This window comes from Eretmochelys imbricata, chromosome 6 (genome assembly GCF_965152235.1).
Source record: "Eretmochelys imbricata isolate rEreImb1 chromosome 6, rEreImb1.hap1, whole genome shotgun sequence".
NCBI lineage: Eukaryota > Metazoa > Chordata > Testudines > Cheloniidae > Eretmochelys > Eretmochelys imbricata.
Window position 1 is genome coordinate 2,815,985 of NC_135577.1, and position 18,318 is coordinate 2,834,302.

Genomic DNA, 18,318 nt, shown 5'->3' on the forward strand with positions numbered 1-18,318 from the left:
TTCCATCAAAAAAGCCAAACTTCCCTCCTCCCTAAACCATGGCTGTGGGACTTTGGTGATGTTCCAGGGCAGTTCAACAAGAGGAGAGACCATCATGCATCATGGGGGATGTAGTCCAGCATGGGAGCCTGGCCTATGGAAGAGATTGGTGGTGTGTGGTGTCTGAGCACCCCCGTGCTATATCTGAGTCAAAATATTTTAGTGAAAAGATTTTGGTCTCCAGAAGAAATACCCTTTGTGGATCAGCTCTACACAGTACTCGGCTTGCACTGAAAACAGCAGGATGAAATATACCCCTAACCTGAAACTCTGTAACTCTGGTAGTAATTGCATCATTTTATAACACAGTAGGAAGGAGTGGGACAAATTAATCCCCAGGGCACCAATTACACCAAGGTGGCTTTGGTTCACGGAATGGATTAATTAGGTGTTATGGCTGTCTGAGCTCAGGTATTCCCAATTGCTTCAGGAATCATGTGCCATAGATCACACATCTCATTATAAAATTTCCCGAATGCTCCAAACTGGTGATTTCTATCGATGGGGAAATGCCACCACATCTCTCTCTCTCTCTTCTCAGCAGGTACGTGCTATTCTCCTGAATTACAGTGACACACACACACACTCAGACACCATGGGGATCAGCAGGTATTGAATTCCAGACCTCCAGCATTTAATGCCTCAGCCCCAGCTCCTACCCCTTCAGCAAAAGGAGCAACCTCCTTGGTTGGAAAAAATAGGCAATTACATAGTCACTGAAGCCAGGGCTTCCCATGATGTCGCTGGGTTTTCATACAGGCTCCAGTAAATGCCAAAAAGGTTAATTAGCACAGTAAACAAGCTTAACCCCAAATGGACATGTCAAGCCACAGAGCTCCCCTTGCCCAAAGAGGGTGGAAAGATTGACACTCCTTTACTCTCAACCCTTTTTTAGCTAAGGAATAATCCCTTCACACTGATTTTCTCACAGCAGAGTCACAAGTCATTGTTTTCTGTTTGGATGAGTGAACAGGAGTGTTTGTGTGGGGGGCACGATTAACCTGAACTGTATTGTATTTGCACCGTGTATGTATCTTATCGAACACCTGGAATGACCAGCTGTGAACATCTGGCTCTGTGGACTAAGCCCTTCCCTGAGAGGGTACTGATGTCCATTAAGAAACTGATCTCCATTTATCTTCACTTATTTCATTACAGAGAAGGGACAGGTCTTCCGCACCATTCATCTGCCCACATCTCTGAAGCAGCCTGATCTGTGTTCAGAGGTGATAGAAAAGGAAAATCACTCAGATGTGACTGAGTTCATTCTCTCAGGACTGACAGATCATCCAGAGCTGCAGGTCCCCCTGTTTGTGGTGTTCCTACTGATTTATGGTATCACCCTGGTGGGGAATGGGGGGATGATCTTGATAATCAGGACTGACCCCCAACTCCACGCCCCCATGTACTTTTTCCTCAGGAATTTGTCTTTCTGTGACCTCTGCTTTTCCTTGACAATTTCCCCTAAGATGCTGCTGAATTTCTTAGCCGAGAGGAAAAGCATTTCTTATATTTCCTGCGCTGTGCAAATGTCTCTCTCTATCGTTTTCGCAGATGTTGAGTGCCTCTTGCTGGCTGTGATGGCATATGACCGTTATGTGGCCATCTGTAACCCACTGCTCTATACGGTCATCATGTCCAGGCAGCTTTGTAACCAGCTGGTGGCTGGGGTGTACTCTGTGGGGATTGTGGATTCAATGATATACACGTGTTGTACATTTCGGTTGTCATTCTGCAGCTCCAACATCATCAATCATTTCTTCTGTGACATCCCCCCGCTGCTGGCGCTCTCCTGTTCTGACACCCACATCAATGAGATTATGATGTTTGCTTTCACGTTGTGCTTTACAGTGAGCATCTTTGTGACCATCCTCCTCTCCTATGTCTATATCACCTCCACTATTCTGCAGATCCGCTCCGCCGAGGGCCGGCGCAAAGCCTTCTCCACCTGCTCTTTCCACTTGACCTCTGTGGTCCTGTTTTATGGCACCCAACTCTTCATGTATTTAAGTCCCACCTCCAGCTTTTCAATGGACACGGACAAAATAGTCTCAGTGTTTTACACATTGGTGATCCCCATGTTGAACCCCCTCATCTACAGCCTGAGGAATATGGAGGTGAAGGACTCCGTGAGGAGAGCAATGAATAAACTGCTAACCAATTCTTGAATCTCTTTAACTCAGTCCTGGTTTAGTGATGGGGAGTGGAAACAGGTAAATTCAATTCCCATCCCATTACAATGTAATTTAGCAGAACCTGTGGGCGTATTGTTCATTATTATATTATTAATTATTATTATTATTATTATTATTAATTTGTTTGTATACCAACAAGGCCTCTAGGCCCCAACTAAAATCAGGGCTTTGTTAGGCTATTACCCCATCAAAATTCCAGGAGGCATCTGTTGCAGATGTGTGAATATTTGTGACGGGCTTCTGTAGAACTGATCAATAAAATTGTTTTTAATTGTTCATTTTAGTAATATAACTTCAAAAATAAAGTTTTATGAATGCAACTACATTCATTCATAAAACCAGATACCCCAATAACTGGCTAATTGAGTTTCACTTTCAATCCAATTGCTGCTTATATCGCTGAAACTTACACTGTTTCAACATTGTAACGTCTTCTAACTGTTTGCCATTCCTTACACTTGTCCATATTGTAACACAAACTCCATTTTAACTTGTCCCAAACTCCATTTTAAAATGCTCACTCTCTTTTGTAAAAGTTTGCTGCAACCTTCATTTTTGCAAAACCCTGCTGTAATCTTATTGGGGAATTTAGATGTGTGAATGATGAATATATGTATGGATGATGGAATCAACCTCCAGCCCCAGCCTGTCCTGATGAAATAAAGTGTAAACGCCAATGGCTGAAGATGCAGACAACAGCCCTGACAAAGCAAGAAGAGTCCACCCTCAAAAGAAAAGAACAAAAGTACAATTGAAGAAACATCAAAGCCAGTTCCTAGGCTGAAAGTCATGTCTGCAACTGACGGGTGATCAATCACACCGAACCCAGAGGCAGCGTGACAGAACAAGACCTATAGACTCTGGATTCAAACTAAAGCCTACAAAAAGGATGGGTGAGATGGATCACTTTGGAGGGTAACATTCTGCTGCCAACATGGAAGGGCATTGGTGCATGCCCAACAGAGCCCCAGTTCTTCCTTGTGCCTGGCTTTCCTGGCCAGTTAGCCGTCAGAAGCTACAAACCCAGGCCACGAAATCAAGTTACATTCAGGACTGATAACTAACTAGCAGCTGCAGAACATTTGATGTGTGTGTTTGTAAATATATATACATAGGTATTAGATATTATTTATCGGTCAGAAATCAAATTGTGTTATAATAAAAATGGCAACTTGTCTTGTCCCCTGAAAGGATCCGGGATAGTTTTCTGCTTTGTAGTGGGTTTGGTTCTGATATGCAGTTGCAAGTATGAAGTGTGTGGTTTCCATGGCTTAACCAAAGGGAGTTTTGCATCTTCCACCCTCCTGATATTCCGCAGCCCTTTATGTCCTCTGTGGGGTTCTTGTGTAGATTTTCGCCAGGATTGTGTCCATTCTTGTGGAGGAGAAAGGTGAGTTCCATCAAAATGGCCTTTATTTTAAGTTAAGGGAGTAACAAAGCAAGTAAGAACAAGGGTAACATATCCAAAAGAGAACATGTTGTGTGTGCGTCCACTGTGAGAATCTGCAATGAACTGAATATAAAATTATATGAAAAGGGTGAGTTTTCTCTAGCACATAAATTAAAGAGAAAGAAAAAGTCATATCAGAGACTAGTTGTTTATACTACATCAGCAGGTTAGCTATGAGGTCTTACTCTTAGTTCTGCACGTAAGTCCTATGGACTCTGAAGAATAGGGATTCTGGGAACTGTACAGCTCGGGTTACGGAGAGTGAGAAATGGCTAGAGCTGGGCCAATAGTTGATTTTTGAGTTCATGGGTGGTTACAAAAAATTGAAAAACAAATTCACTTCAACCTGAACCAAATCTGAAAATTCCTCAAATGTTTGGCAAATTGAAAACATTGACAGAAATGTCCTGTGGGGTGGAAGGAACTATTTAGCATGACCAGAAATGGAACATTTCATTTCCTTCCTGGATACTTTTTGATGTAAATACAAAGACAATGTAGGGCCAGACTGACAAAATGAATGGGAATGGAAGAGACGGTAAAGGTGCTGCTTCCCCTGTAGACTTTAAATGAGTGATTAGATCACTCCTGTGGGAAGTGGGAGATCCCGGTCAATCCCCCCTCTGTCTGATGGGGAGAAACAATTTGAAAGTGGGTCTCCCACATTTCTGGACAGGATCCTGGTGACTGGGCTATGTTCTGTCCTGCATCGTTCTCAGGACTGGTCTACGCTACGTGTGTAAATTGATCTAAGTTATGCTGCTTCAAGTTGACTAATTTAGTCTGACTTACAGCAGTGTCCACATCTTGCTATGTCAACCGGAGAGTTGTATAACTGAAGTAGTGTAACACAGATCATCTGACAATGTTAGATCAGCCCTTAGGAAGATCTATGATGGAACATAGTATTGGGGGTGGGGGGGGGTGGAGTACAGACTTCAACAGGTGAGCGCTCTCCTATTGACTTAGCATGTCTTCCCCAGACCTGTTCAATCAATACCATTTCATCAATTGCAGTAGTCCCGATTGAGCCAGTTGTGTAGATATGGCCTCTGTCTCTCCTGTTGAAACTGTTGCATTGTGGATAAAACAAAGGAAGAATCACAGGGCCAGAAAGAGAGAATGACTCTACAGACAAGTAGTTTGGGGCACCGACGTGCTCAACTTCATGTCTCTGTTCCAATGTTTTTTTTAATTAGTTTTCCACCTTAGAACAACTTTGAAAGGAGAGATTGAGAGCAACCCAGACTGGAATAGTACATCACTCAGGGGCTGGGATGCTTTCTGGAAATACAGGAAAACCAAGTTTATATTTTTGCCCAGCACTGGACAGAAGGGGGAATTGAACCTGGATCTCCCACCTCACAGGTGAACAGCCTAACTATTGAGCTAAAAATTACAAAGAGAGGGAGCATCACCACCTCCTACCAGTGGCTGCTTTGCGACCGGCACCTAAATCCTCCTCCCCCACAAACATTGTTTTGGGACAAGGCTATTAGGAGACTTTCTAACACATTTGTGAATAGTTTCAGGTCAACCCCAACAGCATTGTTTTTCACAATAAATTATTCATAAATCTAATAGTGAAAAGTGCAAGGTCATGCATTTAGGGATTAATAACAAGAATTTTTGTTATAAACTGGGGAAGCATCACTTGGAAGAAACAGAAAAGGAGAAGGACCTCGTAGCATTGGTTCAACGCAGAATGACTGAGCCCACAAGGTGATATGGCTGTGAAAAAAGCTAATGCGGTCTTGGGATGCATCAGGCGAGGTATTTCCAGTAGAGATACGGAGGTGTTAGTGCCGTTATCCAAGGTACTGGTGAGACCTCCTCTCGAGTATTGTGTGCAGTTCTGGTCTCCCATGTTTAAGAAAGATGAATTCAAACTGGAACAGGTACAGAGAAATGCTACTAGGATGATCCGAGGAATGGAAAACCTGTCTTATGAAAGAAGACTCAAGGAGCTTGGCTTGTTCAGCCAAACCAAAAGAAGGCTGAGGGGAGATATGATTGCTCTCTGTAAATATATCAGAGGGATAAATACCACAGAGGGAGAAGAAGTCTTTAAGCTCACTACCAATGTGGAAACAAGAACAAATAGATAAAAACTAGCATCAGGAAGTTTAGACTTGAAATTAGACGGACGTTTCTAACCATCAGAGGAGTGAAGTTCTGGAATAGCCTTCGAGGGGAAGCAGTGGGTGCAAAAGAAATATCTGGCTTTAAGATAAGTTTATGGAAGGGATGATATGATAGGCTAGCCTAATTTTGGCAATTAATTGATCTTCAACTCTTAGTGGTAAATATGCCCAATGGCCTGTGATGGGATGTTAGATTGGGTGGGATCTGAGTTAGTACAAAGAATTCTTTCCTGGGTGCCTGGCTGATGAGTCTTGCCCACTTGCTCAGGGTTTACCTGATCACCATATTTGGGGTCGGGAAGGAATTTTCCTCCAGGGCAGATTGTCAGAGGCCCTGGGGGGTTTTCACCTTCCTCTGCAGCGTGGGGCCTGGGTCACTTGCTGGAGGATTCTCTTCACCTCAAAGACTTTCAACCGTGATTTGAGGATTTCAATAGTTCAGACAGAGGTTAGAGGTTTGTTACAGGAGCGGGTGGGTGAGATTCTTTGGCCTGTGTTGTACAGGAGGTGAGACTAGACATTGATAATGGTCCTTTCTGACCTGAAAGTCTATGATTCTATGATTAGTCAGGAAAAAAATCACCCATTTCTAGATACTTTCATGTCCCAACGCTGGGAATTTCCTTTAAGAGACTCTTGGAGAGGTGACCAGCACATGAAGTGGAATACAGTCACCTCAGTTACAGCGCAGGCAGGATGCTGTGGGCAAGCTCATGTGGGAGGAAACTGACATGCTCTGCTGTATGGTGGATCTAATGCAGGAAAGGCAGCAAGACCACAGACTGTTGCTGCAGCCCCTGAATAACAGCCCTCCCTCCTCCCCAAGTTCCATAGCCTCCTCACCCAGATGCCCAGGAACACGAGGGGAGGGGGAGGCTACAGGGACCCACACAGTCAACCCCAGAGGATTGCACAAGCAGCAGAAAAATGGCATATCCTAAATGTTGATTTGGTTTCTGTACTTGTCCTTCCCTCCTCCTCCACCCCCCTAACCCAATACCTCCCTCCCCCATCTAGCTTCTGATTTCTCTCAATGTTTTGTTCAACAAATAATGAAGAAAGGTTTTTAAACAATTGTGACTATATTTCCTTTCATATATATAGAGGGGGTGGGTAACTTTAAGAGAAACAGACACAACTCTCACACCGTACCCTGGCCAGACATGAAACTGGCTTTCAAAGCTTCTCTGATGTGCAGCACACCCTGCTGAGCTCTTCTAATCGCCCTGGTGTCTGGCTGTGCAAAACTGGCCACCAGGCGAGTTGCCTCAACCTCCCACCCTGCCATAAATGACTCCTACTTACTCTCATAGATATTGTGGAGCACACCACAAGCAGCAATTACAATTGGAATATTGGGGGTGCTGATATCTAACCGAGTCAGTAAACTGCACCAGCATGCTTTCAAATGTCAAAACGCACATTCTGCCACCATTCTGCACTTGCTCAGTCTGTAGTTGAACAGCTCCTGACTACTGTCCAGGCTGCCTGTGTACGGCTTCATGAGCCATGGCATTAAGGGGTAGGCTGGGTCCCCGAGGATAACTATGGGCATTTCAACATCCCCAACAGTAATTTTTTGGTCTGGGAAGTAAGTTACTTCCTGCAGCTGTTCAAACAGACCAGAGTTCCTGAAGATGCAAGTGCCGTGCACCTTTCCCGGTCATCCCACGTTGATGTCATTGATGCTTGCAGCACCATGGAAAAGTACCCCTTTAGGTTTATGTACTGGCCGCCCCAGTGTTCCGGGGCCAAGATAGGGATATGAGGTCCATCTATCGCCCGCCGCAGTTAGGGAACCCCAGCACATTAAAGCCATTCACAATGGTCTGCACATTTCCCAAAGTCACTACCCTTGATAGCAGCTGGTCAATGATTGTGTTGGCTACTTGCAGCACAGCAGGCCCCACAGTGGATTTCCCCACTCCAAACTCATTCCGGACTGACCGGTAGCAGTCAGGCATTGCAAGCTTCCACAGGGCTATGGCCACTCGCTTCTCAACTGTGAGGGCTGCTCTCATTTTGGTGTCTTTGCACTCAGGGCAGGGGACAGCAAGTCACAAAGTTCCATGAAAGTGGCCCTATGCATATGAAATTTTCTCAGCCACTGGGAATCATCCCATACCTGCAACACTATGTGTTCCCACAGTCTGTAGTTGTTTCCCAGGCCCAGAATTGACGTTCCACAGCATGAACCTGGCCCAAAACCACCACAATCTCCCAATCACCACATGCCGTGCTGTCTGTGTCCATGTCCTCGTCCTCATCAATATAGTAATCACGCTGTCATCGCTTCCTCACTCGGTTTTGCAGGTACTGCACATACTGCTGGATAATGCGCAAGGTATTTACAATGGTCAAAACTGCAGCGGAGATCTGATCGGGCTCCATGGCTATGGCGCCTGCATGGATAATCCTGAAAAAAGGGCGCGAAACGTAGTAGAGCAGAATGGCAGCAGAAGCTGTGCTGTTCAGTTCACGGTAGCCGAAGAACGGCGGAAAATGGTTGTCTTCTGTAGCTTTCACGGACGTGGGAGCCCAGGACAGACAACATGGAGAAGCTCAGAAGCATGGCAATAGCGGGAGAGCAGAGTTGGCGGTGCAAGCTGTGTTGCTCGGTTCATGATGGTAGAGCAGAGTTGGCAGCAGAAGCGTTTGATGAGGAAGAGAAAGAGTAGATAGTAAAGATTACATAGGAAAATGAGAGATGGATTCATAGTAGCAAGAGAGCAGCAGTGCACTGCCTGCTGAAAGCAGTATGGTGTCTGCATGCCAAGAAGGCGTGAAACAATTGTCTGCCGTAGCTTTCTGAGACACACACCCAGAAACACCCGCGAGAATGTTTTTGGCCCATCATGAACTGGGAGCTTAACCCAGTATTCCAGTGGGCGGCGGGGACTGTGGGAACTGTGGGATAGCTACCCACAGTGCACCGCTCCAACATTCTATGCTAGCCTGGGTACTGTGGACTCAATCCACTGAATTCACGCTCTTTGGCGGGGATGCAGAAGACCAAACGTATAAAATAGCTTCAGAAAATTCGAATAGAATAATTTTGAAATAATTTCATACTGTAGACATACCCTTAGTTAACAGAGACTTTCCCAGTGCCCAGTGTTCAGCCTTTCTGGTCAGTCTGCAACTTCGGCAGTTCTAGCTTCTTCTGGTCTTCACTCTTACTTATTTTTCTTATTTTTCCATCCCTATTTCCCTTACCTGAAAGAAGCAAACAAAAAATAACAAACCGGTAACCACTTTGTCTGTTCTTCACCCACCACACCCAAAACTCACTTAAAATCACTACCAATTTCTCAAACAATCAGCAGTGCACAGATCCTGCTCCACAAAAGCTTACATACTCTTGTGGGTGGAAACCCCTTCCCCCAGAAGAGAGATGGGGTGCAATGTCACACTCTGTTTCACAGACTATAAATTATAGGAAACAAATAAAATAAACAGAAGAATCGGGAGGGAGCTGACATGTTCAGAGATATTTTGGAGCAGCATCTGTAGAGATGCTGCAGAGATCTTCTGTGTTAACCACCAGTTTGGGGAGTATCCTCCTTTTTGCAGCCTGCCCTGACCTTGGCATTTTTACTGACGACTGACCCAGGTACTTCCGAGTCACAGGAGGCAGGGAAGCCAGGAGGAGGAGTGATGAGCATGACTTCCAGATGAAGAAGGGGCACAGTGTTTCCTGGGCACAGATCTGGAGTGACAAACTCCAGAGTTTCTGAACAGAAAGAAGGGGGTACCACTTAGGAGAAGGGGGCACTAACATGCCCTGGAGCACTGATAATACCATCCAAGCCCGCACACCTGTGCGGGATAATTTCCGCTACCATAGTGAAGAAGGGAAGAGTCATCACTGGGCCAACCAGGGATCTCCTTGCGGGGAGCTGATTACTACAGAGTCCTTGTGCATCTGCAGCTGTGCATCACTGCATGGGCCCATCCCTGTGGTAGCCTCATGCTTTCATGCCAATCGAACACTCCTGCCTCTCGGAGAAGTGGATTAACTACATCGATGGAAAAAAACCCTTCCATCAATGTGGGACGCATCTACACTATGGCGCTGCTGCACATCATAGCTGTGTCAATGTAAAGGCCTAAGTATAGACATTCCCTGACTCAGTGTGGGATATTTCCCCCTTCCTATAAAAGCTATTTTTCCATCCTTATCCTGTCACTCTTCTCCCTCCCTTGATAAAGCTCTTTCCTTCTTTTGATAGGTAAATATTTTCAGAAAAGTTAAAATTTCTCTTCTCAGAATAATTCCTTCCTTTCCCTCCCATGAATGGCGTAATTCTTTCATTAACCGAGTTACTGCCTCTCGGAGACATGGATTAACTACATTGAAGGAAAAACCCTTCCATCAATGTGGAAAGCATCTACACTCTGGCTCTCCTGCACACCATATGTGAGCCAAGTAATGGCTTTAGTATAGACATTCTCTGAATCGATGGGGGAGTTTCCCCTGTCCTATCAAAGCTATTTTTCTCTCCTCTTCCAGTTACTCTTCTCCCTCCCTTGGTAAAGCTCTTTCCTTCTTCTGTTAAGTAAATATGTTCAGAAACATTGAATTTTTCTCCTCTAAGGATAATTCCTTCCTTCCCCTCCCATGGATGGCTCACTGTCATTTCAATTAAAGGCTGAAATGCTCTGAAACTGACTTGTTTGCCTATCACTTCCTTGTACCTCTTTGTTTTTCCTCCCTTCCCTTAAAATGAGTTGAGTACATGCTCAGAACCCTAAAATCAGCCTAAGAGTCGAATCTTTCCCTGTTTGCTAGCCACACCAGCATTATCCTTCATACTTCTGGAGCTGCTTCCATGCATGGCAGAGGTTAAATTTGGCTTTGATGACTTTGATATTTACTCCCTGGAGCATCTTTGCTCCCAGGACAACAGGTGTGCACAGCAAAGGCAATTAATGTTGTTGTTGTATCTTTCCCTGTGGAAATGGAAAATAAAGAGCCAGAGCATCAGCTGGCCTGAATTGCTGTCTCTCCCATGAGGTCTTTTTAATATGATACAAAACTGAGTTAAAAGTATTCCACTTTATTTGTTGGTCACCTGTCCAAATGTCTCTTTAAGTAATTTCCCAGCACTGGGACACAAAGGTGTCTATAAATGGGTGAAATTTCTTCTGGACTAATAATTTATTGTCGAAAACAATACCGTTTGGATTGACCTGAAACTATTCACAAATGTGTTACAAATACTCCTAATAGCTTTGTCCCAAAACAATGTGTGTGTGCGGGGGTAGGATTTAGGTGTCAGTCGCAACGCAGTCACCGTAGGGGGCGGTAGTGGTCCTTCCCTTTGGAATTTTTAGCCCAATAGTTGGGGTGGTCACCTGTGAGGTGGGAGATCCAGGTTCAATCCCCCCCTCTGTCCAGTGCTGGGCAAAGTTCTGTGTGGCATGGCACTCTATATGCTTTATGAAAATATGCTCATGAATGTGATGTAACTGAAATATGCTTTATGCTAAGTGCCCCATGTAACATATCATTATAAAGGTTATAATCCATTAAGTGTGTTCATCCTGTTTGTTCACATAGATTATTTTTATATCTGGAATTAGGAGAATAAGGTATAAATTTGTATTACTGATGTAGACATTTTAAGTGGAGGCCATTAAGGGTGCTTCAGAATCAATGAACTGTGAATGGCTCTGTTTACCTGCAAGCCTTCCTGTGTACCTGTGGGCCAACCCAAGAAGAATGGAGACTGGGGTCTTACAGTGACATGTGACCATGTCACCTGATACTGAAATCCATTTTGAAGCTGGTACTTTTCCAGAGGGGGGTGGAATTCCAAAAAAGGATTCCTGCCTTAGGGAAGTTCTATTCAAGTGTGGAAGGCAAACAATGAGTGTCTTCAGCTGGCTTCCCCACCCCACGGAGATACCTGCAAGCACCTGGAAACAAAAGGACTGTAACCACAGGAACATGTGAGAACAGGCTGGACCCAAGTCAGAAAAGGCATCTGACCAGAGAATGATTTTACCTCAAGTAACAATTGGGATAGGAAGTTAACATTTGTAACTGTTTTCTGAGTGTATTAAGTTTATCCTTGCATGTTTTGTTTTATTTTGCTTTGTGACTAATTTTGTTCTCTCTGTTATTTCTTAAAGCCCCTTAAATCCTACTTTTTATACTGAATACAATCACTTTTATTTATTTATAAATTCAGTGCAAGTATTTGTAACCTGGGGGGCAAACAGATGCACATATCTCTCTTGCAGTGATATAGAGGGCAAACATTTATCATTTTACCCTGTATAACCTTTATACAGAGTAAAATGGATTAGTTTGGGGTTTAGATCCCATTGGGAGCTGGGTGTCTGCATGCTGGAGTCAGGTATCCTGCTGACCTGGTTTCAGTCTAGATCTGCAGTTTTGGGGGTGTGGCCCAGACCCTCAGTCTGTGTTGCACCAGGCTAGCATGTCTGGCTCAAAAACTCAGGGTTCTGGGGGACCAGGCTGTAAGGGAAAATGGGCTCATAGGTAATTTCAGCACATGAGGTGACATTCCCAATGAGGGTCTCTGTGACCGAATCTGTCACACTCTGGACTTGGGTTTCCTTCATTTCCAGAAAGCATCCCAGCCCCTGAGCTCTTGGTGCTATTCCAGTCTGGGCTGCTCTCGCCTTTCAAAGTTGTTCAGCTGTGGATAACTAATTAAATAACCCTTGGAAAAGAGACTTGCAATTGAGCATCTCACACTCTAGGTGGATGCCCCTAACACCAGCTTATAAAATCATTCTCTCTTTCTGGCCCTGTGAGTCTCCTTGTGTTCTATCCACTGATTTCAGCTGTGGTCTGCGGACCTTGTTGGAATATAAACAAATTAAGAATAAAAACAATACCATAATGAACAGTACTACCACGGGCTCTGCAAAATTATATTACAATTGTCTTTGAATTGAATTCACCTGTTTCCACTCCCCATCACTAAACCAGTACACAGTTAAACAGATTCAAGAATTGGTTAGGAGTTTGTTCATTGCTTTTCTTAGGGAATCCTTCACCTCCGTGTTTCTCAGGCTGTAGATGAGGGGGTTCAACATTGGGATCACCAGCATGTAAAACACTGAGGCCACTTTGTCTGTGTTCATTGAATAGCTGGAGGTGGGACGTAAATATATGAAGAGGAGGGTGCCAAAATACAGGGCAACAGAGGTCAAGTGGAAAGTGCAGGTGGAGAAAGCTTTGCGTCGACCCTCAGCGGAGTGGATCTTCAGGATGGTGGAGATGATATAGACAAAGGAGAGGAGGACAGTCAGAAAGCTGATCACTTGAATGCAGCATGTAAAAGCAAAGATCAAAATCTCATTGATGTGGGTATCAGAACAGGAGAGCGCCAACAATGGTGGGATGTCACAGAAGAAATGATTGATGATGTTGGAGCTGCAGAATGACAGCCGAAATGTACAACACGTGTTTATCATTGAATCCACCACCCCCACAGCGTACACCCCAGCCACCAGCTGGTTACAAAGCTGCCTGGACATAGTGACTGTATAGAGCAGTGGGTTACAGATGGCCACATAACGGTCATACTCCATCACAGCCAGCAAAAGGCACTCAACATCTGCAAAAATGATGCAGAGATACAGTTGCACAGCGCAGGCAGTGTAAGAAATGTTTTTACTCTCGGCTAAGAAATTCAACAGCATCTTAGGGGAAATTATCAAGGAAAAGCAGAGGTCACAGAAAGACAAATTCCTGAGGAAAATGTACATGGGGGTGTGGAGTCGGGGATCAATTGTGATTAACAAGATCATCCCACCATTCCCCACCAGGGTGACACCATAAATCAGTAGGAACACCGCAAACAGGGGGACCTGTAGCTCCGGACGATCTGTCAGTCCTGAGAGAATGAACTCAGTCACCTCCGAGTGATTTCCCTCTTCCATCACCTCTGAACAGAGATCAGGCAGCTACAGAGATGTGGGCAGGTGGATGGTGAGAAAAACCTGTCCCTTCTCTGTAATGAGGTAAGTGAAGATAAATGGAGAACAGTTTCTTAATGGACATCAGTACCAGCTCCAGGAAGGGCTTAGTCCACAGAGCCAGATGTTCACAGAGGGTCATTCCAGGTGTTCGATAAAATGCACACGCTGTGCAAACACAGTGACATGCAGGTTAATTATGCCCCCCACACAAATACTGCTGTTCACTCACTGGAACAGAAAACAATGACTTGTGACTCTGCTGTTGGAGAATCAGTCTAAAGAGATTATTCCTTATCTAAAGAAGGGGTGAGAGTAAAGGAGTGTCAATCTTTCCACCCTCTTTGGGCAAGGGGAGCTATGTGGCTTAGCATGTCAGTTTGGGTTTGTCATAAATATAAAGGGAAGGGTAAACCCCTTTAAAATCCCTTATGGCCAGAGGAAAATCCTCTCACCAGGGTTAAGAAGCTAAAGGTAACCTCGCTGGCACCTGACCAAAATGACAAATAAGGAGACAAGATACTTTCAAAAGCCGGGAGGACGGAGAAAAACAAAGCGTCTGTGTCTGTGTTTAACCTAAGCTGGTAAAAGTAAGCTTAGGAGGTTTTCATGCAGTTCCCCACATCTGTACCCTAGAGTTCAGAGTGGGGAAGGAACCTTGACATGATGTGGGGACCTGCATGAAAACCTCCTAAGCTTACTTTTACCAGCTTAGGTTAAAACTTCCCCAAGGTACACATCAATTTTACCCTTTGCCCTCGGATTTCCACTGCCACCACCAAACTTTATCTGGGTTTACTGGGAAACTTAGTTTGGACACGTCTTTCCACCCAAAATCCTCCCAACCCTTGTACCCCACTTCCTGGGGAAGGTTTGGTGAAAAATCCTCACCAATTTGCATAGGTGACCACAGACCCAAACCCTTGGATCTGAGAACAATGAAAAAGCATTCCGTTTTCTTGCAAGAAGATTTTTAATAGAAGTAAAGGAATCACCTCTGTAAAATCAGGATGGTGAATACCTTACAGGGTAATTAGATTCAAAACATAGAGAATCCCTCTAGGCAAAACTTTAAGTTACAAAAAGACACACAGACTGGAATATTCATTCTATTCAGCACAGCTATTTTCTCAGCCATTTAAAGAAATCATAATCTAACACATACCTAGCTAGATTACTTACTAAAAGTTCTAAGACTCCATTCCTGTTCTTTCTCCTGCAAAAGCAGCATACAGACAGACATAGACCCTTTGTTTTTCTCTGTCCTCCCAGCTTTTGAAAGTATGTTGTCTCCTCATTGGTCATTTTGGTCAGGTTCCAGTGAGGTTACCTTTAGCTTCTTGACCCTTTACATGTGAGAGGATTTTTCCTCTGGCCAGGAGGGATTTTAAAGGGGTTTACCCTTCCCTTTATATTTATGACAGGGTTAAAGTTGTTTACTGCGCTAATTAGTCTTTTTGGTATTTACTCGAGCCTGTATGAAAACCCAAAGACAGAATGGGAAGCCCTGGCTTCAGTGACGAGGTAATTGCCTATTTTTTTCCAAACAAGGAGGTTCCTCCTTTAGCTGAAGGGGTCGGAGTTGGGGCTGAGGCTTTCGGTGCTGGAGGTGTGGAATTCAATAGCTGCTGATCCCCATGGTATCTGCGTGTGTGTGTGACTGTAATTCCGGACAATAGCACGTACCTGCTGATAAGAGACAGAGAGATGTGGTGTCATTTACTCCTCGACAGAAACTGCCTCTTTGGACCATTTGGGAAGTTTTATACTGAGATGTGTGATCTATGGGACATGATTCCTGAAGCAACTGGGAATACCTGAGCTCAGAGAGCCAAAACACGTAATTAATGAATTCAGTAAACTAAAGCCATCCTCGGTGTAATTGGTGCCCTGGGGATTAATTTGACCTACTTTTTCTTACTGTGTTATTAAATGATGCAGTTTCTACCAGAGTTACAGAGTATGAGGTTTGGGGTATATTTCATCCTGCTGTTTTCAATGCAAGCTGGGTAGTGCGTAGAGCTGATCCATAAAGGAGCTTTTTTTTTTCTGGAGACCAAAATCTTTTTGCTAAAAACTTAATATTTCAACTCAGATATACCATTGGGTACGTCAGATATCACACACCACCAATCTCTTGCATGGGCCAGGCTCCCAGACTGGACTACATCCCCCATGATGCATGATGGTCTCTCCTCTTGCTGAACGGCTCTGGAAGATCATCAGAATCCCACAGCCATGATTTAAAGAGGAGGGAAGATTGGCTTTTTGGATGGAAAGCTGATCATTTCCAGGAAAAAAAGTAATTTCATGGAAAAAATAGTTGAATTGAAAATCCAATTTCCCATCAAAATCTTCTCAAGAAAAGTTTTCAACCAGCCTTAGCAACACATTTGGAATCAAAGGAACTGAAAGTTAGATTCAGGTGAAACATACTAATTATTTGCAGCCATAACTGATATCTTCACTGCCATTCCTGGTTTCAGAATCACCTCATTGTCCAGGCCCCACTACATGAAATGTAAAACCTGTAAGATATGTAAGAGTACTCCAGATTATCGAGCTATTTATGGCATGCCAATCAACATGGTATCTTACGTCCTTCCATTTCTAGGTTACTCCCCAAAGTAGGAAAGATAGGTTCATTCATTTGGCTTGATGGAGACCACATGATGATCAGAGGAGTTCAGGAGGACACCACAACATGCTCCGGACTTCTGCAGTTCACAAAACTATCCCTCTTGCATGCATATTATCTGCACACAGAGCTCAGTTTAAGATGATAAGTCAAATAAAAATAGTCATGCTCTCATCACAAATATTTATACATTTTCTTTTATAATGTATGTGAAGATATAAGATTACACTGCATCATATTATTCATACATGTTCCAAACTGAGGCTGGCAAACTTGTCTGTCTTAAACAAACAAACGTGTGATCTGCTTAATTTTGTATCTAAACAGTAACCAGAGTCATTAAGCAGGAAGGGAAACAAAGGTAGCCCAAAAAGGTGAGGAAAAAGCAGAAGGGAACATCCTTCTACATAGAGTTTTTCTCTTCCGGGAAACAGGTGGAAATGTTTGTGTTAGGAGAAAAACTTGATGTTCCAAGTCAGCTATATTCTTTAGTATAATCCACTGGGAAAGGGGTTACAAAGAATGTACACAAAGTCCTGCTTCCCTGAACACCACTAGAAACAACCAACAACCAGCAATCTCTGTATTCAGAAACTCCAAAGTCTGTCACTCCAGGTCTGTGCCCAGGAAACGCTCTGCCCCTACTTCCTCTAGGAGTCATGCTCATAACTCCTCCTCCTGCCTTTCTGCCTCCTGTGACCCGGAGGTGCCTGGGGCAGCCCTCACTGAAAACGCCATGGTCAGGGCAGACTGCAAAAAGGAGGATGCTCCCCAAACTGGTGGTTAACACTCAATATCTCTGCAGCATCTCTGCAGATGCTGCCACAAAGTATCTCCGAGCAGGCCAGTTCCCTTCTGATTCTTTTGTTAATTTTATTTATTTCCTGTAATTTATAGTCCGTGAAACAGAATGTGACATTGCACCCCATAATTCTCTATAGAATTAGGCTCATGGCTGTAAATATGACATAACTGGAATATGTTTTATGCTAGATAGGCTATGTTACATATCTCGTCAAATCTTATGATCTACTGCTTGCATGCATGTATAATTTTTTAATCAAAGTTATGAATATTGGCTATTTACTTGTTTGAGATTAAGTAGCCTCAGTGAAGCAGTTGGTCAGCTTCTTGAGAAAAGACTATTCTCTGTAAGTGCCCAATCAAGAAACACTTAAGCTAACAATGACCTTTGAGAGATGCCAGTCCACATGTCAGCTTTCCGGGGAATGTGGCTTCGGCCTGTAAGTAACTGAGTCGTGCATGGACATGTGACTTGCCATGTGACTCCAAAACTCCATCTTGGAGCTGGATTCTGCAGAGGAGAAGGGAAGGGGTTTCCACCCATGAGAGAGAGAGAGTATATAACCCCTTGTGGAAATCCCTCCATTTTGTCTTCAGCTGTCACAAAAGGTAGTCTTTTTGGTCCAAGGAGATGCCTGAAAAAAACTGGAAAAAAGGACAGTAACTACAGGGGTGTGATTGATTGCTGGACCCAGACAAGGAGGAAGTGTAGTCTGTAAGAGAGGCTTATTGCAACATCTTTGAGGGTGACATTTACCTGCATTTAGTTTTTTACTGTATTAGGTTTAGACTGACGTGTTTTATTTTATTTTGTCTGGTAATTCATTTTCTTCTGTCTGTTATTACTTGGAACCACTTCAATTCTACTTTCTGTATTTAATAAAATCACTTTTTACTTATTAATTAACCTAGAGTATTTATTAACACCTGTCAGGGATGGTCTAGATAATACTCAGTTCTGGTGTGAGTGCAGGGGAGGGGAATAGATGACCTCTCATTTCCCTTCCAGTCCTATGAGTCTATGATCGCACAAGAAACCCTGCACTGGGAGGAGGGGAGACGCCTTCCAGAGCACTGGGCAGTGTAAGG

General features: G+C 43.9%; 2 protein-coding genes across 2 annotated transcripts; one reads left to right on the forward strand and one right to left on the reverse strand.

The window, feature by feature from the left end:
* The first annotated feature begins 540 nt into the window (after nucleotides 1–540).
* On the forward strand, nucleotides 541–2,207 carry LOC144265904 (olfactory receptor 5AR1-like). Its single transcript, XM_077818962.1, has 2 exons — nucleotides 541–583; nucleotides 1,198–2,207. The coding sequence occupies exons 1-2, from the start codon at nucleotides 541–543 to the stop codon at nucleotides 2,205–2,207; spliced, it is 1,053 nt and encodes a 350-aa protein (XP_077675088.1).
* Nucleotides 2,208–12,812: 10,605 nt separating this feature from the next.
* Nucleotides 12,813–13,751, reverse strand: LOC144266362 (olfactory receptor-like protein OLF1). Its single transcript, XM_077819820.1, has one exon. The coding sequence runs from the start codon at nucleotides 13,749–13,751 to the stop codon at nucleotides 12,813–12,815; it is 939 nt and encodes a 312-aa protein (XP_077675946.1).
* Nucleotides 13,752–18,318: the final 4,567 nt, after the last annotated feature.

Coding starts and splice junctions, on each gene's coding strand:
- LOC144266362 (XM_077819820.1), bottom strand. CDS start 13,751: ATGGAAGAGGGAAATCACTCGGAGGTGACTGAGTTCATTCTCTCAGGA.
- LOC144265904 (XM_077818962.1), top strand. CDS start 541: ATGGGGAAATGCCACCACATCTCTCTCTCTCTCTTCTCAGCAG. Junction 584..1,197: donor TCTCTCTCTCTTCTCAGCAG/GTACGTGCTATT, acceptor ATTTCATTACAG/AGAAGGGACAGGTCTTCCGC.